This window comes from Castanea sativa, chromosome 5, assembly GCF_040712315.1.
Source record: "Castanea sativa cultivar Marrone di Chiusa Pesio chromosome 5, ASM4071231v1".
In the NCBI taxonomy this organism is placed as follows: Eukaryota; Viridiplantae; Streptophyta; class Magnoliopsida; order Fagales; family Fagaceae; genus Castanea; species Castanea sativa.
This window is the reverse complement of record NC_134017.1, coordinates 75,649,322-75,672,337: the sequence shown is the minus strand read 5'-3', so window position 1 is coordinate 75,672,337 and position 23,016 is coordinate 75,649,322. Positions and strand designations below refer to the sequence as shown.

Genomic DNA, 23,016 nt, shown 5'->3' with positions numbered 1-23,016 from the left:
GAAGAGAAGAGAAGAGAAGAGAAGAGGCTCTCTGTGACTGTGACTGTGACTGTGAGTGAGGACTGAGGGAGTTTGGAAATGTGAGAATGAGGGCGGGCTTTTGTTTTTTGGGTTTCGATTTTTAATATATAGTAGCTCAGTTGAGACGTATAATCTAACGGTTCCAAATGAGTGATCATGGAACGTTTTAGTTTTTGAAAAAAAAAAAAAATCAAACAGACAAAGACTTGTTACGGCGATTATATGTCGGCGTTAAAACTTCAGATTGCTTTTGGTGTTTTAAAACGAAATTTTAAAAAAAGACGCCGTTGCCGGGGATCGAACCCGGGTCACCCGCGTGACAGGCGGGAATACTTACCACTATACTACAACGACCTTGTTGGTTGAGGACTTTTAACTAATATTATATGAATATAAACTAGCTGGGAAAATACAACACAGCCCACCGAGAACTGCACACTTCTTGCGATACTGGAGTGGATAGGCTTTCAAAGAATGGATCACTTTGCAAGAGGATTCTGTTATTTTTTATATAATCATCCTTCAAATATATGTATGGGGTCGTTTAATGACTCTATTGGGCATTGGTATGTGCATTTATGGGACTTATATATATAATCACGACAAATTTACCTTCTCATTAAAAAAAAATAACAATAAAATAAATGTTGTAGCAAAATATTTCATAATTGATGACCTTGTATGAAAATAATGTTGCTCTAATCACAATTTGTTAGCTTAGCAAGTTATGAAAAAATTGTGTGCCTTGTTGCTCAATTATGAATAACAACAGAATGGGTTTATATTAAAAAAAAAAAAGCATTTTCAAACTCAAAACCCTCTAAATATTTTCATAATTATCCAATTGTGGTGGGTTCAACTATAATTATTATATTAAATTATTTGACTATAGTAAACTGACACTTCAATTTATTATGAAAATTTTATAAAATTTTGTTGTATCTAATAATATCTTGAATATTGTGTATCCATAGAAGAACTCATACATATTTGAGACAAAGTACAAAGAATGACTCTAGAATGTAAACCATGATAAGTGAAGTCTTTTTAATTTCTTAGTAGAAATATAATATATATCATTTGCATTTAGTACACAAAACTCCTACTTAACCAAATTTGGAGAGGTCATGGTGGTAATCTTACGCTTAATTTTTTTTGAAGAGACTAAGGGGGTGTTTGGTGGTTGTTTTAAAACAACCATTTTTAGTTTTTAAACAATATTTTATGCATTTTCACACACTTTTTCACCCACACGTACTTTTATAAATATTTTTAAATAACAATTTTTAAACACATGTATCAAACAAGCCTTAAATTCTCGCACTTGACGTTGCACCAAAACTGACCTCTAATTAGTTAGTATAAGATATATCATTAAAAAATATTTTCATTCTTTATGTTCTTCAAAAATGGTTGGAAGTATTATATGTTTGAAAAGTATTAAAATTATTTTCATCATTACCTTTTTGTTGTATTATTTTTTTATCATCTAACTGTTTTTTTTTTTTTTTTACTAAGAATAGAGAATCGGTATATTAAATAAAGAAAAGGTACAAGAGGTATAATAATGGTCCTGCAGCCACAGAAGGCTACACACTAGCCTTGCAGCAGGACAAGCACACTACCTCTGAACTACCTTACAGCAAAACAGCCGAAAAAGATGAAAACAACAATAAAAAATAAGACAATCCATCAGTTCAGTGGCCTAATGTGTTTGTTGGGTAGCTACTAGAGCCTGGTACTCATGCAGGAGAGATGTGGCGCCATGAAGAATAATATCTGGGCGAGTGTGGGTGTTTTCAAAACAAATTTTGTTACGTGAATTCCATATGCTCCATGCAATCGCGGCCCATTGTTCCATCTCCGTACGCGTGAGTCTCATGAGCATACTTCGCGTCAGCGTGAAGAAGTCTGGAGTCTGAGCATTGCTCTTTTGGATTAATGAAATTGTTGTCTATTTGTGAAAATTTTACATTAATTTCTCTTATATTTTGGTTATTACTAGTAAACAAAAATTTTCAAGAGATTTTCATTGAGATTCAATTAACTTTTCTAGAATAATGTTATAAAGTTATAAAATGTCCAGAATATATATATATATATTTTTTATATCAAAGTTACTGTTGCGTTTTCACTTCACAACAGAATCAGCCGAAGATCTCAACCTTTATAAGCAAAGACAAAGACAAATTCAACTACAGTCAAATTAATAGTAGAAATTTTCACATCAATTGAATATAAAGCAAAACATATAAAAATAAGATAAGATAAAATAGTTTAATGATAATTGGTTTTCAAAGAGATAATATTACAATGGGAGTGCAGTTGATCCCGAAAGAATTGAATACACAGACTATCCACAAGTTAAAACTGGTCAATATGAAAATTCCTCAAACATATAACAAAATTTTTTCCCAGCAATTATAAGACAGAAGCAACCTATTCCGTTTCTTCTTTGCATTTCTTTGGTGGATCAATGCGCTAGTGATAAACCACTTGTGCACAAGTGAGGCATATGGGAAAAATATGTGATTCAATTAAAAAAGAACCGAAGGATATTAGAAAATTTTGACAATCTCATTGAAAGTTTGAAACTGCGTGATTAGAATCAAAATAAACTTGATAAGCAAATAACCACCGACAACCATGGATATATCCAAAGACAAGCTTCATACCACTAAGAAGACATAAGTACAAAGCAACGGAAGTTGAATCAAATTCTTAGCAAGATTTAAGTTCTTTGAATCTGTAATCTGTAATCTGTACAACTACTATATATTTTTGAGAACCCAATAGTTTCAGAGGATAGAATAACTTTATATGATTTTACTGATATGGGAACATGACATGACCATTACTTGAGGAGAGGATTTGGGGAAGCTAATTAACTTTTGAGCCAGTTGTCGAAATTCATGTACCATATGCTGGTTTTGAGTTACCAATGCTTCACTGATAACCATCTTTTCCAGCACCTTTGCATTCTTGAGCAGAAATTGTACAACTGAAATGAATACTTCCTTTCTGTGGAACAACCTTTCTACACAACCACAAATCTTGACTGTTTTGAGGTACTGCAGCAAAGACTTGAAACGGATTTTCTTTGATTTCCAATGGCTCACTTCATTAAACTTGCGAGTGTGGAAGTAGCGTCTTCCTAGAAACTACATAATAAATGTACATCAGTTTGTTTTGAAGTTCCTTATTTATTTAATAGATAGATAGTGTGGGAGGGGGGAGGGAGGGTTCGACCTACAAACATCAACCACCTCAAATGATTCACTAGTCACTACTACTGGACTATGACTTGAACCACATCTGTTTTGAAGTTCAGTTTAGATGATGATATTTTGTCATGTTGTTATGGAGTTCTGGACAGTAACTTAAACAATGAATGTCCTCTTATGCAGGCAAACTGATTTCCAAAAATCTACTATTGACATCGTTGTTGTATAAGAAAATTATCAAATGATAGGATTTTGAGTAAAAAAAATCCACAGAATGGCCACTTTAGAAAGATTGACAACCAACAATAACTCTTTAAGCCAAGAAATTAAAGGGGGCTAAGGCTCCAAGCTCCTTGAGGTGACTCCAAAAACAGTTTGACACATTGAACTAAAAAAGATAAAGAACTGAGAGTAATCCTTCATCAAACTATAATTGATATGAAACTCTGGAAATTGGTCCAAGAAAAACATACCTCTGACCCTGAGTTGTCGGGGGATTTGATGTCCATAACCAATGTCTCAACATATGGCGAACTTTGAAGCAGGCTTGCAATGCCAAGGAAGTCCCATTTCTTCATGCTTGTTTTCACCGTTAAACGTTTGCACTTCAAAGATGGAAAAGGCCGATGTTTCACTGACATTATAGATAGAACCTAGGTCCATCAAAGCAAGAAGCAGACCGCAATGAGGTAAAGTGAATACGACCATGTGCTTTAAGTTAAATATATTGCCAGCGAACAATTTAGCTATAATGTTTTGCAGAACACAAACTTAGATAAATGTCAATAAATCCCATACGTGATTTTTCATGCATCACCATTGATAACAACCAAAGCCATAACAAATAAGAAAATTCCAAACGCTGTCACAACAACCACACCTGGCAGTTCACCCTTAAACCCAACCTTCAAACCACCCACTCCTGCCACAAGATCCCAACGACAACAGTCCAAAACACCCAAATCATCAAAGCATAGGCGTTGTACTCTTTGGCTATCTATCCTTTTATTTTCTGATCTTCAATTTTGTTATTGCATCTGTTTGTTACTACGTCAAAATGGTTGTTACCATGCGTTATTCTATATGCAGGGACTAGCCAAACAATGAGACTACCAACAATAAAAAGCTATAATTTTGATACATTCATGCCTCTGCAAATTGATATCAACATTAGCAATCAATTTTAAACATGTATTTTTGCATAAGATGAACGATCGAAAGGAAATAAATAAATAAATAAATAAACAACAGAGAAAGCTATCAAGAAAAAACCAACCATGAGACACCATGGGCCAACAGTAAGCTCTTTGACATGATGCACACTCTCAAGAAGTCCCCTCACAATGTCTTGATACTCCTTACAAGCATCTTCCTTTTTACATCTACAACCCATAGACATGTGGAAATCAAGTTTAGCCTCAACCAATGCCGACACGTCTTTGATCCGACACTTATTTCTATCAAAGTTTCCCAGAATTTCCAATGACTCAATCTTCGGAGCCACAATTTCCAACTCCACTGCAGGGAAATACGAATGTCGCAAATGGTCTTTTATTACCAATTTTCTCAGACTATCAGAAACTATGCCCAACAGTTTAACCTGACAACAATTACACAATTCCAAGTATTCAAGTTTAGGACTACCCATCAGCACTTTCGCTATCGCCTCTTCAGGCAAAGCCGTGTACCCAATGCACAATCGCTTGAGTGAACTCCAATTCACAACCCCAGTTGGGAAAATTTTGCAGAAACAAAATTCGAATTCAGAAACAAATTCATTGGCATAAAGATCCTCAGGCAATACATATGCCTCAGAATTCTTATAATGATTCGATGACAATTTAAGACTGAGTTGGTCTACCTTCGCAGCTGTGGCGAAACGAACCCAGTCATCGACTCGAGTCTTAAACTGTGAATTGTACCAGAATTCGAGCAAGAAATTCGAGAGCTTCGGAGCACTGTGTAGGAGTAAAGCACTATCCACATTAGAGGCGAAAACTTTAGCGTTCTTGAAATAACCAGCGTCGCTGAAACTGAGAGAAGGAATAGAGGTCCAAAGCTGAACCCATCTTTTCGACAAAACGCCGGTTTTGATAGCGTCTTTCGTGGGCAAGAACGCGAGGATGCTGAGGATGATCGAGTCCGATAAATCGCTGATTCGATCTTCATCGTCGCTGTCTCTGAACACTGCCACATATTTGCGACGCTTAGCTTGGTGAACATCTTCGTAATCGTTACAGTCACTCTGTTCCTCTTCTTCTCTTTGTTCTTCTTCGGAATTGGGGTTTTTCACGAGGCTGGAATCGTAGGAGGAGACGCTGATGTCTTCGCTGGAAGTTGAGCTTCGTTCTGCTTCTGCCTCTGCCTCCATTATCAACTGTCTCTTCTTCAGTTCGGTTCTGTTGGTGAATCTGTTTTACAACTCAAGTCTTTCGATAAGAACAGGATTTTTCATGTCGAAGGAGCGACCTACCGTCTAGTGAAAAGATTTTTTTTTATTGAGTCAATTGGTAATTGCAAATTACATTATAAACCCTATATTTTTGGGGTGGTTTTTATTTTTTATTTTTAACATAAAGTGGGTGGTTCAAATTTTCAAATTAAATTATATAGTTTTCAAATGTTGAAATTAAATCATAAAGTAAGAATTATTTTGATAGTAATTTTCAAGTCTCAACTAGTAAAGTCTCTTAATAGTTGAATAAAATATCTGAAATTTAATTCCCACCTACACCAAAAAACGATTAGTATCTTAGTCTAAAGCAAAGATCTAGATAAGTAGACTTTGAATTTTGATCATTAGCCAATTTTACTTCTAATCATATTGAAGTCATAATTCAAAATTCAAAGTCTGAAATAAATAAACTTAGAATTTGAATTTTGAAAACCACATTTAATTTAAAAATCCCTTTCATAAAAAAATAAAAGAAAAAGTAAACCGACCACAAATTAAAATAGATGAGAAAAACAAGGAGGGGAAGCAAAATGAGGGTCAATGTCTATCAAAGGTTTTTTTTTTTATGTAAAAATAATCATGTCTATCCAAGTATATTGGTCAACAATGTTGTTGAGGTGGCATGGAATGCACAAGAAAGTCTAGAAATACAAAAAAATTGATATTTGTTGTTGTGCTACACTATTAGTGATAAGAAATAAAATAATGCCAGTAGTGAGTTTAGATAATAACCAATACAAGCTTGTTAACTCAATTGTTGTAAAAAAATATTGTCAATTTTTTGTGTACATAATTAGTTGACTTGAATTCGACACTATAATGTGGCATGGTGATGTGTCACAATGTACATTACACAATGTGACATGTATATATTATAAGATTCAAACCCATCCTTTAATAATGGTATGTCTTCATCTTCATGATTCTCTTTTGGAGCCATTCATGGTGCAACGGTTGCATTTGCTTATCCAATGTGTCCCATTACTGCTGCATGTAATCAACATATGAGAGGTCATAAGGAAACAGAAGATGCACATCATTGCTACATTGATCAAAGTGGTCTAGTGTTGATCACTATGACCAAAGTCCTTTCCAGAACAAATGTAACTGGAAATTGAGAAGTGGTGTATCTTCTATTAAATAGATAACTATAATCTTTATCCTTGAGCTACAAAATTTTATCTCCTCTTCTCCCAGAAGATGTTGTTGCATTCTAAAACAATCGAAGGAGATGACTTATCGTCATTCATCTTTGACCCATGTCACTTGCATGTTTTTATCCATGTCTAAAGAGATGTGCACCTATAACAAGAATTTACAAAGAAGTTTACTTCAGAAAAAGTATTTTATATCAAATGATACCACGTCATTCGTATCAGAATCCAATAAACGAGAGACATATGTCTCACACTTATTGAATTTTGATACTGTTGACATGGTATCATTTTATACCAACTACCTTCCTTAAATGTGAAGCAAAACTAAACCTCAATACCTCAAATCAATATGTAATTTCCCAAAAACCATATCTCCAAATGAAAATTTGTAAAAATTATTCATGTGAAAGAAATTAACAAAACCTATTTCTAAATAGACAAAGTTTCTCTCCAAACTAGATTGGAGAGAAACTCACAAATTCTTCATATGTATTTATATTGAGTGTGAATTTTGAAAATTGAACCGTTGGATTGCATGTTCTTATTATATCCTTCATGTTTGCAAAATTTCAAGAAAATAAAAAATCAATTGTTTTATCATTAAACAAGATTTCAAGTTTTTGTGATCTAAAATTGTATATAAAAAATAAGTTCATTGATCGAATAATAAAAACATCCGATTTGAACGAAATTTGATATGCATGTTAAAAACATAAAGAATATGAAATTTAACGATTAGATTTTCAAAATTCACACCCAAAAATGAGATATGTGACAAGTTTGAAGAATTTCTCTCTAAACTAACTAGTTTAAAAAAAACTGTCATCAGTGAATGCAGAAGATAACTAATGCTATGTTTGGATGTTGGAGGAAGGAGGAAGAGTAGAGTAGAGTAGAGGGAGGGAGAGTAATTTAATTACCTTGTTTGGATGTTTTTTAAGGAAGGAGGTGGAGGGATTTGGAGGGTTTGAACTATTTCTAACCCCTCATTTTTAATTTCCATAAATTGGAGAGATTTGAAGAGAGAGTGGGGCACAAAAATGCTTGACTAAATGAATTATCAAATTTACCCTTATCATATTAACAAAATTACAAAAGAAAAGACTAATTATTCCCCACCCCCTTACTTAATTTTAAAAACATTCAAACAAAGTGGATGATAACTATTCCCCTCTATTCTCCTCTCCACTACTCTCCTTTCCTCTACTCCCCTCTACTCTCATCTCTCTCAAAACTTCCAAACATAGCATAAATTAAATCAAGGTAAGTTCATAACAATGTGGCAGTCAGTAATCTCTTGTCCATGCTCATGCACATAAGTCCAATTCACAAGATTACTGATCTCATATTATTGTTGAATTAGACGTGTTGATTGTGGTCTCATTTCTAAGCAACTTTGTTGACATTCTTTCATGTTTGTTGCCTTTGGTCGATGATTGCAGATATCTCGTGGAGAATACCTAATATGTAGAACCAACATGCATTTAGAGAAGCTAATAGGTGTATGGATGCTCTTGGTAGCTTGGAGAAGTCTTAGATCCCAAAAATTGTTGTATTTTGCAACACCCCCGCAGTGGCTTGGGGTTGTTTTGTAATGGATAATTCTACGGTAACTTGTTCCAGCTCCTTAGTTTTACATTAAATCCCTTATTAACCCCCCCCCCACCCCCCCCCCCCCCCCAAAAAAAAAGTAATGAAAAGCCATCATCCTATTTTGTGCACACCCACTGATGATTGTGTTCCATGACGTGATATATAACCCACAATCGTTAAATTTCATGATACCACATCTCTTTTAGCCGTTTTATCAAATATTTAGGTGTTTTAGGCATAAACGGACAAACGGTTACATGATTAAAGTTAAATAAATTACAAAATGTAGGTGATAATCTAATGACATTGAGTTAAAAAATTCGAAGTGCCAGAAGGCAGAAGTACAATGGTTAAAAAAGCGAAAGAATTTTATCTTGTACAACCCAAATTTTAACAAGCTCCATCTTATTAGCCTTTGGAAATGTTATGAGTTCAATTTTTTTTTTTTTTAAATTTTTTTATAGAAATGAAATGAGTTCAAAAGTTGATTAATTCTTAGATACTTTTAGAGCACGAAGAATGATACTTCATCCTCTCATATTCATGATAGTTAGAGTTTGTTCATTAAATTTATGGTGGGGTCTACCATAAATATGAGAGGATGCTTTCTTTTTACTTCAAAAATATCTAACAATTTTCCTCAAAAGTTAGCCTCTACTGCATGGCTGCAACACTGGGCTAGGGACATACATAAAATGATAAAAGTCGTGTATTGGTAATGCCGTGATAGAACTTTGGAATAAAACAATATCCCAATAAAACAAAAACAAAAAAGAGAATGTAGCACATCAGTAGTTGGTCTAGTAGCTACTGAGTTGAGAATGGATGAAGAAAGCGAAAGCTATGGTTCTATCGATGGTGAAACTGAGAGAAGCTCAGCTTACAGCAAAGACCAATAGCGAAGCCAGGAACTTTTTGTAGGGGGGCAAGCTAAATATAACAAAATTCTTAAAGCTTTTTTTTATCATTATATTTAAATGGAAGACCCCAAACAAGTAATTTATGTCATAAAAATTAAAAACAAGTCATTTATAAATTATAAACGAGTCATTCAAGTGTTTTTTTTTGTTGTTGATAATTTTAATACTTAGAATGGGAAAAGAAAAATTCGAGCTCCAGATGTAATGGACACATCAAGAAATGCCAACCAAATAAAACCAAATAAAGTTTGAAGCAAGGTAATAATACAAAATATAATCACTCAATGTATACAACACTATATTATTATTATTATGGGTTGGGTTAAAGTGCAAGTTAAGTAATGCTACACCACTCAATATTTTTTAATTAGATGCGAATTTTGACAAATTCACTGTTAGATTATATTATCTTCATATATTATCTTCATATATTCTTCGTGCTTGCAAAATTTAAAGATAATCAAAGATCAATGGCCGTGTCATCAATTAATTGTTTAAATTCAAATTTTTGTAGTTTAAAATAATGCATAAAAATGAATTTATGGATCGAATGGTAAATTACATCCGATTGGTATGAAAATTGGCATGCATGCATGTTAAGAACATATAAAACATATAATTCAACAGTAGAATTCTCAAAATATGAATTCTATAACAAGTTATTAGGTGGTGTAACATTGCTTAGAGTTACACCTGGTGTAACTTGAACCCAACTCTATTATTATTATTATTATTATTATTATTATTATTATTATTATTATTATTTAAGTTATAAACTCAACCATACCATTTTTACATATAACATAATAATATGCTATAAACAAATACACAAACATCAATTCACCTTCCGCCACATTTTTAAAGTGATGTACGGCACATAAAAAGCTATTTTCTTTTTAACCATACACTCAGCCAGTAGCTTTACTATGGGTCCGTTTGGATAGAACTTATTGCTGAAAACTGAAAAAACTGTAGCAAAATAATTTTTAAATGTGCGAATAGTGTTGCATGATCCATTTTTAATAAAAAAAATTGCTAAAAAAATACGTGAACAGTGCGCGCACTGCGCGTTTGTCCCCCCCGCAGCAGACCTGCAACAGAAAAGAAGAAAAAAAAGAAAAAGAAGCAAAATGCAAAAAGCAAAACATGGAACTTATAATCTGAATCCAAACACATTCTATATCTTCTTCCAAAACATAACTTGTAATAAAAAAGAATGACGGTACATAATAGCAAAAACAAAGAGAGATACTAATGGTTGCCATTGGAATTAATTGGAGCAGGAGCAGGAGCAGAAGCCTGGAGCCGAGGAAACAACATTTGTGGATGCATACAAAATAACTGTATGATACAGATTTGTTATGTTTTTGTTTTTTGTTTTTGGATTTGGAATATGTTAAAAGGAGATTTGGGGCTTTGCTAATATTTGGAGAGCTATGGGCTGAGGAATGGGCCAATGGAGATTTTTTTTTTTGTTAGGCTTTTTGTACCAGATTCATTCTTTTTTTTTCTTTGGTTTTTTTTACCATTTGAATAGTGCTTTGTCCACAATATTTTACATTTATTGGACTAGTTCAAAAATTTTAGATGCCAATTTTAAATTTTGAGAGAGTCAACTCTTAAATTTGGGGGGGCCGGTGAATAAATTTACATGTAATTTTAGTAATTTATAATTTGTTTTGGGTAATCAAGATCATAACATTAACTGAGGAACAAGAACAGGAACAACATTAGAACAAAGTCTGGGGCGATACAAGCCCATCATATTAGCTTGAAGAAGTTGTAAAATAGCAGGGGAGGGGTTACAAAAATTGAAGACACATCAGCTGAAGCTGATCCTAGTTTAGCTAAGGCATTGCCACAAAAATTTGCCTCCCTGAAGCAATGAGACAATTTAACTTAAGGCAGCCGCAACAACAATTCCCTACAATCATCAACAAGACCAGACAAATCACCATTAGTATTGACATTGTTAGCAACTAAGGAAATTGTTGCAGATGCATCAAGTTCTATGTCCACAGCCAGTGCATCCCGTTCTATACACAAATTCAGACCTTCCCTCAAGGCTCAAAGTTCCACAACAATACTCAAACTTACAAATATAGACTTTGCAAAGCCCACAATCCACTGACCCGCACTGTCCTTAAGGAGTCCGTCACACCCCGAGAGCCCACTTGTGCTGACAACTGAGCCATCAGTATTCAACTTTAGCCAACCTTCAGCTGGTTTTGACCATTTCACTTGCTTCGCATGCCTTTCCTTCTCCGTGTTTGGTTCCACCACACAATACAAAAACTCTCTTGTTTGCATTTCCACTACCTTCATTAGATATGGATTTGGAGGTTGATGTTTGAAGGCCCTTCTGTTCCATTGAAGCCATAAATTCCACACACCAAACAGAAAAAAGGAGCTCCAATCATAGTCTTTGTCGAGTCCCTACATAGAGCCTGAGGCATTCATTTTGATCCAACTCTTAAGATCTCTAGAAAAGGATTGTTTGAGGGGAGGGGGGCAGCTTAATCTTTCCCAAAAGGATTTTGCTATCGGGTAGTCCCTAAGAACGTGGATAATGCTCTCCTCAGAATCAAGGTAGCTATCATAACCACCCAGACCACCAACAAGGCATCTCTAGGCAAGGATGCATTTAACTGGTAAATTGCGTTGCAGACACTTCCAAAGGAAAATTTGGATCTTGGGCAAAGTTTTTAGTTTCCATATCCATTTACCGTGGAAATTTAGGGCCTCTAGATTCTCGTCAATTGCTAGCAGATACGCATTTTTTGGGTCAAAATCCCCATTTGAGCTTGAAATCCAGCTTCTTTGGTCCTCCCTTGTAGAAAATCTTCTTAGCAGGGTAACCAACACTGCCTTATGGATGAGAATGGGGAAAACAAAGGATATGTTTGCTAAGTTCTAGCCATTGTTCATTATCACTTCCTTGAGTCGAATCCCATCCTCCCATCTATTCAAGGGACCTTGAATAAAGGATCTCATTGTGCCAATATTCAGCCATTTGTCATTCCAAAAGCTAAGAGTGTTGTTGCAACCCACAATCCATTTCGATCCCTTCTCACAAATATCTCTACCTTTAATCACAACATTCCAAATTCTAGTATGAGCTCTGTTTTTATAAGTGAACCCACTTAGTATTTATTCCTTAAGACTTCAACCCAACCAACATTTTTTGAGTCCTCCATCCTCCAACATAGCTTGGCAGCTAGGGTTAAAATTTTCCCTCTAGCTTCCTGGATACCCAAACCCCCTCGGCGTTTTGGTCTAGAAAATTTTTTCCAGCTAATCATATGCATTTTTTTTTTGTTTCATCCGTCGTACCCCACATAAAGTTTTGGTTTACCTTGTCTAAGTTATTCAACACTTGGGTAGGGAGAATGCTTCCTTGCATCACGTAGGCGGGGATGGCTGAGAGGACAATTTGAGCCATCACAACCCTTCCTGCCATGGACAATAAACTGGCTTTCCACCTTTGCAGCTTGTTTTGCACCCTTTCCACCACAAAGTTAAAATCTTGGGACGTTGAGCCTGGATGCTTGAGGGGAAAGCCTAAGTACTTACTGAGGTTTGGGGTCGAGTTAATGCCCAACATCTCACTTAATTCTTCCCTAAAATCCGGATTGGTGTTTGGGGAGAAGTAAACTATAGACTTGTTCAAATTGTTTTTTTTACCCAACAGTTCACAAAAGGAATCTAGGGTCTCTCACACACTTGTGCAGTTTTTCATATCGGCTTTTGCAAAAAGAACAAGGTGGTCGGCAAAGAAAAGGTGCGAGAAGGCAAGCCCACCTCTCGAGACTGTCATCGAGTCCCATAATTTCTCCTCACATTTCTCGGAGATAAGAAAGCCAATTATTTCCATGCACATAATGAACAAATAGGGGGATAAGGGATCCCCTTGCCTTATTCCTCTCGAGGGGTGAAAAGGCTCAAGTTTGCCCCCATTTAGAAGGATTGAAATCGAGGAGCTCAAAACACAACTCATTATAAGTTTGATAAGAGGTGGAGGAAGCCGATATAGCCCAAGGATGTCCCTAATGAAGTGTCATTCTAATCTATCATAAGCTTTTTCCAAGTCGATTTTGATGGCCATATATCCCACCTTCCCTTTCTTAAGGGACATTTTATGTATGAGTTCTTTGGCAATAATCATATTATTCAGCCCTATTCTTCCAGGAACAAAGGCGGTTTGGAGGGGAGAGATGAGTTTAGGCAGCAAGGGTCTGAGTCTCTTGACTATGATCTTAGTGACTACTTTGTAAACTGTGTTGCACAAACTGATCGGTCTGAAAGAAGCCAGGTAGTCAGCCCCTGGGTACTTCGGGATGAGGGTAACAAAGGTCTCATTCATATGGGGGTTCATGGTAGAGCTTTGAAAAATCAAGGCCACTTCATTCATAACTGAGGTCCCTACTTGGTACTAATAGGCCTGGAAAAAGCCCGCATGGAGGCCATTAGGCCCCAGAGCTTTGAGGGGTTTGAGGCTCCACAAGCCTTTTTTTACTTCCTGCCTAGTTAAGTTTGCACAGAGTGTGCTTACATCATCAACATCGAGGAAGCTAAGCCAAGTGCTTAAACTCCACACGTTTCTTGGAGCACTAATTGCACTAATAGAGAAGAGGTTAATAAAGCCACTCCTGATTAGATCTGCAACTTCACTCTCGTCATGAACCCAGTTCTCTAGATGATCCTTCAGGCCTAAAATTCTGTTTCTTCTTCTTCTTATCAAGGCAAAAATGTGGAAGAAGCTCGCGTTCCTGTCTCCTTGAATAAGCCAGTTATACCTGGATTTCACAGACCAGAATTCCTCCTCATATTGGAGGATTTCAAAATACTCTTTTCTAAGCTGGCTTTCCAGGTTCAGGAGGTACTCATTTGGCCCTTCCACAATGTTAGATTGGATTCCTCTAAGTCTAGCCTCAACCCTTTTTTTCCTTTGAAAAATATCATCGAAAATTTCTTTATTCCAAATCTTTACATCAGCTGTGAACTTCTCAACATTTGTCTTAAGAGGTCCATCTTCAGTCCATGACTCATATACAACTTTTGGAAAAGAGGGGATGTGACATTCACATGGGTTGGAAGCGAAAGGGCCTGCATAGGCCTGATGGGCCAGAATCAACCAACTTGAGAAGAATAGGATAGTGGTTAGAGTGCGTGCGGGCCAAGTGGTGGATTGTCGCTTCCGGATACATTCCTCTCCAATCAGTATTTGCAAAACCTTTGTCCAATTTCTCCTGAATGAAGTGTCCCACCTCCCTTTTATTGACCCAAGTGAATCTAGGGCCGTGAAAACCTAGGTCCACCATGCTACATGAGTCTAGACACTCCTTAAACATTTGAACCCGTCTGGGATTTAAGGGGTTCCCTCCAAGTTTGTCGTTACTATTCAATAGCTCATTAAAATCACCCAATATAAGCCAGGGTAAGTTATGAAGGGGGGCAACAGAGGATAAATTCTTACATAGCAATTTCCTTTCTTCTAATCTAGGGCTAGCATAAATAGAAGTGAGTAACTAGGAAGAATTGAGACCAACAACAGAGCATAAATTATTTCACAGCAATTTATATATATATTTTTTACTAGCTCTAATGGAGAATTCAAAAAGCTAGGGGGGCTATGGCCCCCTTAGCCCCAACGTGGCTCCACCTCTGGCGAAGACGACTTCCACTTTTTCCTTAATCATTCAAATCATACTTCCGGGTCTGACAGAAACCCCTTTTCCGATGAAGAAGATGAAGACAACATCCTCTTTTTCCTTAATCATTCATCAACTCATACTTCCAGCTTTGATAGAAACACCATTTCCAAAGAAGAAGAAGAAACAAGTAGTGAGTGTCCCGTTATATACAAAAAGCGCCACAAACTTGCACCAATCTCACAAGATCGAATCAGCACTTTACTAGACTCGATCCTACTCAGAATCCTATCCTTCTTGCCTACCCAAGATGCTATCAAAACAGGCATTTTATCCAAAAGATGGGCCTATCTTTGGACATCTGTTCCCTCTCTTAGTTTTGACAACGATTACTTCCAATACACTGACGATGTCGCTAGTGCCATAGATAACACCTTGGTTCTACATAGGGCTCCATAGCTCACAAAGTACTTTGTTTGGTTCCATTACGAGCCAGACTTAAAGCCTCGCCTTGATCTCTGGCTTCGTTTCGCCACAACTGCCAAGGTAGACCTACTTAGTCTCCATTTAACTGCAGCTATTGATTTAAGCATTTCTGATGCATACCTGATGCATACCTATTGCCTCAGCATCTCTACACCAACGAGTTTGTTTCTGAATTGTTTTTTTGCTTCTGCAAAATTAAGCCTAATGGATTGGTACGTTGGAGTTCACTCACACGCTTGGTTATTATGCTAACCATGTTGTGCGAGGATGCCGTAAGGAAAGTGTTAATGGGTTGTCCTAAACTGAAATACTTGAAATTGGATAAATGTTGTCAGGTTAATCGGTTGGATATGGTGTCTGAGAGTCTGAGAAAATTGGTCATAGATAACTATTTTATGGGAGGAACTGATGGGGATCCTCTCCATTTCTATTTGAAATGGAGAGTGTCCATTTTATGGACATGATTCACTTGAAATAAATCAAAGGCTGTTAATTAAAATTCAAATGACTTAACTCTTTAACTTCAACTGGGGTTAACATTATTGTTTTACTTTGTGTTAACATTATTGAAAAAGAAACATGCACCAAAGAGATGGACACTGAGAACACAAACCAAATTTGATGGGGTTGCAGTTGCAAGGTAGACATGGGTTTGGTAGTTCTGTGGTCGCTGGGGCTGGTGGCGCTGGTAGTGGTCCTTGGTGGTGACCCAATGGAGTCTGGTTTGGAAGATGAGCTTGTGACTCTTTCCCTAAATTTGCTTTGATTTTTTTAATTAGGTAGGTGATATTATAGCTAAGTTTGTTTGATTTTCGGCCCAGATATGGAATAATTTTGTATTTAGGCATGGTTTGATTATTTGAATATGAATTTGGATTACAAATGTTGAATTTGAATTACTTATTCTGCGTGTAGGTTTCTTAGATTCATTGGGCACACCATCGAAAAAAAAAAAAGAAGATTCACTGGGCACTTCTTTTTTGGTGGATCAAAATGTCAGGCCTGATGAAAAGAAAAAAAGGAAAAATTTAATGACTTTTTTGTATTTCTCTCTTTGTATTTTTCTAATGACTTATTATAGGTTATAATGGCTTTCACATTTAATTGTATGATTGTATTTGATTTTTCAATTTTTCTCAAACAAATGTATGGAATCGAATGTGTTACAAGTTGTAACCTTGACATTCAATTGGAAATGTAAGACTTCAATATGCTCTAAAAAAACTGCAGTTGTAAAGAAAGATGCAAAAGTCTTGGGAGAAATACCATCCAATTTACTTCATGTGATGTTCAAAGTGTATTGGCCTAAACATCAACTTGGAAGATATGCCAATTAGTTGATCAAAGACAGAATCCTATTTGTGGGTAATTTGTTCAAATGTACAAAGTGTACTCAAATTTGTATCTTGTTTAGTTAAGTGTTCAATGATAATGGTGTAATGATTATGTAATGATAGTTAAGTGTTTGTGAGAGATGCAAGGATATATAATAGCTTCCATATATGTTATGTAATGACAACTTGTGTGTAATATAATTATGTAATGTTTATTGATAAAAAAAAAAGCAAATTTGCATAGGAATTGAATAGTATGCAATGTGGATCGCGTGTGTGATAATTTGTCCACAAAATATTGGCTGTTTGCAAATTTTTGTTGACAATAACAAAACCCAAATTACACAATAAATTATAAATAGGTACAAAATTTTGATTAATGACAAATTGAGGATCATATTCTGCATAAATTGCTCAAGCTGCAGAAAATTTTTATTAAAAACAAAATTGCCTATGATAACATCACGCATGAAACACTAGTACAAGCTACAAATCAATTGGCACAGTATAAACAACCATTAGAGCACTTAGTCACAACAAGTCCCAAAGATTACAAAACACGATCCTAAACTAGAAAAATTGCTCAAAACCATGAACCACTATTCTCTCCGCTTGCAACACTTCCTTGAGTTAAGGGACCTCTTGCATCATCAATTTTTGCTGCCGGAGCTTGTAACACATGCAAATAAACCTTTTTGACCTGATGCAGCACTAGTTCAAGACATCTACAAGAAAACAATTACACATTACACGAAAGAACTATATCAAGCACTTATCATATTTTTCTTATGACTCATCAAGAAATCTAAAAAAGAAATGTAAGGCATCAGTAAAAAAATACCAAGGCAAACTTCATAGTCTCTAACTCTATTATCTTTATTTCAACATGCTTAAACTAATGTTCTATTGAAAGTGTGTATATCCACTATGCTGGTGTATTAAGTGGTTTTCAGTCACAGTTCATTTTGTTCCTTTAGCCATAGCACATAGGTAAGGTTTTTTATCGTCTTCCAGTGGGGAATTGAGTGCGCTATCTCTTTCTTTCTTTATTCACACCTTTTGGGTACATGTGTAACATGTGTACTCAATTGCAAACGGAAAGCACATATCACATAATCAATGGGACAATTTATCAAACAATTGGAATACAAAACGAATAAACCTAAGCTGTGAACTTTATTGACCATGGAATCCAAAAGACCTAATACATAATTCATTTAATCTACATCATTCCATCAAAATCTATTCACATTCATCATAGAAATACACATGAGTATCAAAAGGATTAGGAACAAAAAAAAAAAAAGGGTGGAAAATTTCCACACAGCTGAAAATTTTCATCTTCAAATGTAAAAATAAAGAGAAAAGTGGACTCAAATTGCTTGAAAAGATTTGTGATTATTTGGGACTTGAAGCAAAACTTGATCAAATTTTGTTGGAAGAACAACATACTTCCTGATCTTTCTCTTACTAGTATCACCTGGTAAGGTTAGAGAATCCAATTGCTAGGAACAATATTATACTTCTTTGATCATTCAATTGCTTTGTCCTATGTTTAGCATCTAGATCCAAAGAGACGAGGTTTTTTATTTTTTTATTTTTAAGTAAAGTGGGAGCAAGTAGCAACGTAGTATTAACCTTTATAGCTTACCCCGGTTGAACATGTTGAGTTAAGTCAGTTGGATTTTAATTGACGTGGCATGCTTCAGACCTTAGATTTATTTCAAACGAATCCTGTCCATAAAATGGACACTCTCCATTTCAAATAGAAGTGGAGAGGATTAGAAATTGTGGCTCCAAAGATCGAGTCTTCGGAAATTTTATAGTATTTTTGTATGAAGAAGTGTCGAACAAAGGACGTATCGTCATTGGTTGAGGCTAAGCTTGATTTCAGCATGTCAATGCGTGGTGAAGTTGGAGAATACACTGCTTATAAGAAGTATCAAGAAACTGTGAGAGAACTTCATGTGAGTGTGCATCATGTCAAGGAACTCACTATTGGCAAATGGTGTCTCTTGGTTGGTTTTTCTAGATAGCTTTGTGTGTTAATTTTTTAATTTGATTCTTTATGTCATTTGTTGTATGCGAAACTTGATGTTAATTGTAGCTTTTTATTGTTGGGACTCCTTGTTTGGCTATTCCCTGCATATAGAATAATGCTCAGCATCTAATGTTCTTTTGTTTGGCTAATCCCTGCATATACAAACTACAAAGATGCACAACATCTACTTTTGGCACAGATTTCACCTCATGGTTCGTTTCTCCTTAGTTTGTCATATACAAAACTACCTGTTTTTATTGATTGCCAATGTTGATTTCCACAGTATAATGTATAAAGATTATAGCTTTTTATTGTTGGTAATTGGTACTCTCAATGTGTGGCTAATACCTGCATATAGAATAAATGAATAATGCACAACATCTACTGTTTTTTGTTTTTCACTTACTATAGTATACACATTGAACTTGATATCATGTCTCTTTGAGGTTGATTTATAGATTTATGGTGTGTTTATTTTTTAACTTACACCTTATTCTCACAATTTTTTAAAACTTCACAGGTTCTGTTGTGCTTTTATGGAACTTGTTTTTCCAACAAATATGCTCATCCAAACAGTCTTAGTGAGAAGTTAATGTACAATTTGATCTTGCTTTAAAGAATTTATTTTACCCTATATATATATATATATATTTTACCGAAATATATGTTACGCACCCATGGAACTTAAATCTAAGATCCCATCCTCCACTGACCACATTTATATGGAGGAGATGTTAGTTGATAGAACAATAGCTCGTTAGAAAAAGAAAAGAAAAAAGAAGAAGTGATTTAAATCATTTTGTAGTCAATTAATAATTACAGAACATAATATTTATTGGAAAAAATCATATTATAAGAAGACCATGTCCACCTTATATTATTACCAAAAGGAAAAATAATTTGGTGATGTATAGTAGTATTGGAAAAAGATGATACTCTATTGTGAGCTTACCTTTTCTCCTGAGCACGTTGATTTTAATCCACGTTATAGTCAATCAATAATTGAAGGATGTAATATTATTGGTCCAATTTCAAGAGTTGAACTATTATGTTATAGAACCTGCTTTTAGTTGCATGATAGGTGTAGGGCAATTGTTTTTTTTTTTTTGGTGCCAAATAATGATATTCGCTGATAATTTGTCAACTCTAAATCAAGGTCTTGGATCTCCCAAAAAGGCCTTTTTTTTTTTCTTTGTCTGCATAATTAATATATTTGTCAATTAGTGTTAAGTAAAACTTGTGGGCTAAATTGTTAATTGGTGATGTATTTTACGTAGGGCAAATGGTCTTGTTAATTGTTCTTGATAAGTCAAGAATGTATTGACCCATTGTGATGAATTAATCAATTAATTTAACCAAGTTAATTAATATGCAAAGCGCGTGGTAGTACAAACAAATCACCAAATAACTAAATGCAGCGGAAATTAAATGACACGGGTGATTTGTTTAAGAATGGGAAAAACCACCGAGGCAAAACTCCACCGAGTGATTTTAAGGTCACCACTTTCGAGAATCCACTATTATCAAAACAAGCGGTTGCAAGTAAAGGAATCATAGTACCTTATACCAACCTACAATTGAACCCTTACCCCAATACTCAATTGGACTTGTTCTGTAGTGATAATCTCTCATTTTCAATGCACAGTTCCCAGTACGTGACTAACAAATAGATGCGCGGATCCTAGTACGCGACTTAATCACTAACTTGAGAAAGACATTGGCTGCAAAATTCTTCAGTTCATCAACACAATGAAGATTATGAAGCTCCTTGGTTACAAAACCCTATAGCGTACAAACATAGCAGCATCTTCAAGAGAAAGATGAACTAGGGCAAATTCTATCTCCGACTACAATTTGCATGAACAAAACTTTGCTTCACACTCGCACAACCTTTGATGACTCTTAAAATAATCCTTATATATGTTTAGGGTTGTGAGAAAAGAAAGCCGAAACATGTACTCATGGATTATAATGAACTCAGATCTAAAAAACTGATTTTCATAAACCTCGATAGATAGCTTATCCATCGAGAAGCTGTCGAGTATCGGAGTTCAGCATCCTTTTAAACCTCGATAGGTATTAGCTATCGAGCTTTAAAATCCAGCACTTCTTCACTTGATTCTTGGACAGACTTGCATGGTTTTAGCACTTGAACTTGAAACCATGTTCTTTGTAGTATTAAACACATCCTAGATCTACCAAATTACAAGTAAAGTGCGTTTTGTCAAAGGATTAGCTAATTACATAAAATATTAACATATGTTCCTAACATGATTCACATAAGTCTTAACAATCTCCCCCTTTGACAATCTGTAACAAAACCACAACAAACAAATGAACATATGAGAGAAGTCATAAATCACTCAACCTATACAATCTATCCTAACATAAACTCTTGAAAAACTTTGCAAGAAGAGAGTTCATGGCAAAAAGACTTTAACAACCTGTATTTCTGAAACACTTAAAACAAAACTCATCACGACATCTTATTGTGAAACAGAAATAAAAAATTGCATACAATTAATAAGAAGAATGTGCATAAAGAGAGACAAGAAACAACACATGTAAAGATAGGTGAAAGAACTGTAATAACAACCTCATCATATATATAATATCATAAGTACAAGGTTTCCTATCACAATATAAGAATAATGTATCTCTAAAAGAAGAAAAGAAAAAAAAAATACTCAAGTCCTCGCTACATCCCTCAAAAAAATAGACACTCCCCCTAACAAAAATCTCCTATGCTAACTCTCCTCCTATGTATATGACTACTCTCATATCCAAACTACTCCCCTTTTTTGTCACGAGTGACAAGGGGTAAGTAAGTCAAGTAGACATCTCATCATCACTAGACGAGCTAGCACCATCGTCCTCATCAGCATCATCACTGCCGGAGCCATCATCATTCTCATCAAAGCTGGTGGAGATGGAGAAGTATAAGCGGTGAATCCACCCATGGCAGCCTATCATTGCGCAATACGACCATCACAGGTGTTCACCTGACATAACTCATCATTGAGTGTGTCAAGGCGAGCATCCATGTGCACAAGCTATGCCATGATGGCCTCGAAAGTCACTCTACCCGCAGAAGAAGAAGGAGCGAAGGTGGATGGAGCTGAAGAAGCCGAAGGAGTTGCCGTTTCGGTTTGTTTTCGCCTTGGGCGAAGCTAAACATCACTTCGTCTAATGGTAGTGGCGTCAATGGCACCCATAATGGAGAAGTAATCAGACTCGAGATAGGAGATGGAAAAATGGCGAATGATCCGCGTGATAGCCGAAGGAAAAATGAGCTATCACGGGTTGTCGTATCCCTATAGACAACTATAAGGGATAGGATGAAGTGAGAAAGGAAGTCAATAGAAATGTCCTTTAAGAGGGATAACAAAAATTGAGCACGAGGCTCTGTGATAGTGTTATAGTGAGATAGTGGATGGAGAATGAATGTCATCACTATGTTAAGGAGCCTCGGACCTTTTGCAAAGCCTGAGCTAGGGGTGTTTTAACGGTCACCCCAAGATGAAGGTGTTTCATAAAATAGAGAGAGAGTTTGTCTTTGGACACAGTCCTCAGACGATCATAGCCAGGGTAGTCAGGATGCGCTACCCTAGAAATTTGCCTCATAATTTCTTGCCTTGTAGAACAACCTTACTCACCAAACATCTCCTTCAGACTTAGCATTATGTCCGAAGCTAGTTCTACATCCTGCATTTGATGTTATTGAACATTTGAAATAGATACTAGAATATAGCACTTGGCCATCTTATTAGATTTTTGCCAACGATCATATCGCTGTTTTTCCTCAAGAGGAGTATCTAATGATGGAAAGTTAGGACAAGGTTGACTAAGCACATACTTGTGCTCTTCAGCAGTTAGAACAATGTCCAAATTTCTTTTTCAGTCAACATAGTTGGATCCAGTCAGTTTGTTTTGATGAAGAATAGCAACAAGTAGGCTAAAAGATACTATGATTTAAATCTGAAAGTAACAAACATAAATATAATAAGTAATTGGACATTATCAATTTAGCATATAAACATATGATATGAAACCTTAATAAAACCATAACATAAAATATACAATGACAACCCAATCCATATTCAATATCCCTCAGCATAGAGTGAACATTAAATA

At 35.5% G+C, this 23,016-nt stretch overlaps 1 protein-coding gene and 1 non-coding gene across 3 annotated transcripts; both read right to left on the bottom strand.

Moving 5' to 3' along the window:
* Positions 1 to 303: 303 nt before the first annotated feature.
* TRNAD-GUC (transfer RNA aspartic acid (anticodon GUC)) lies at positions 304 to 375 on the bottom strand. The gene has a single exon. It is a non-coding gene; the product is annotated as a tRNA-Asp (tRNA).
* A 2,299-nt stretch (positions 376 to 2,674) lies between these two features.
* LOC142636194 (putative F-box protein At1g49610) lies at positions 2,675 to 5,738 on the bottom strand. Of its 2 annotated transcripts, none has more exons than XM_075810322.1 (3): positions 4,522 to 5,738; positions 3,719 to 3,898; positions 2,675 to 3,182 (listed from the first exon to the last, which is right to left on the bottom strand). In XM_075810322.1, the coding sequence occupies exons 1-3, from the start codon at positions 5,614 to 5,616 to the stop codon at positions 2,838 to 2,840; spliced, it is 1,620 nt and encodes a 539-aa protein (XP_075666437.1). In that variant the 5' UTR covers positions 5,617 to 5,738; the 3' UTR covers positions 2,675 to 2,837. The 2 variants fall into 2 exon arrangements, with proteins under 2 accessions (XP_075666437.1, XP_075666438.1); XM_075810323.1 differs by lacking the exon at positions 2,675 to 3,182 and adding an exon at positions 3,463 to 3,633 and having other exon boundaries at positions 4,522 to 5,726.
* Between the last annotated feature and the right edge of the window lie 17,278 nt (positions 5,739 to 23,016).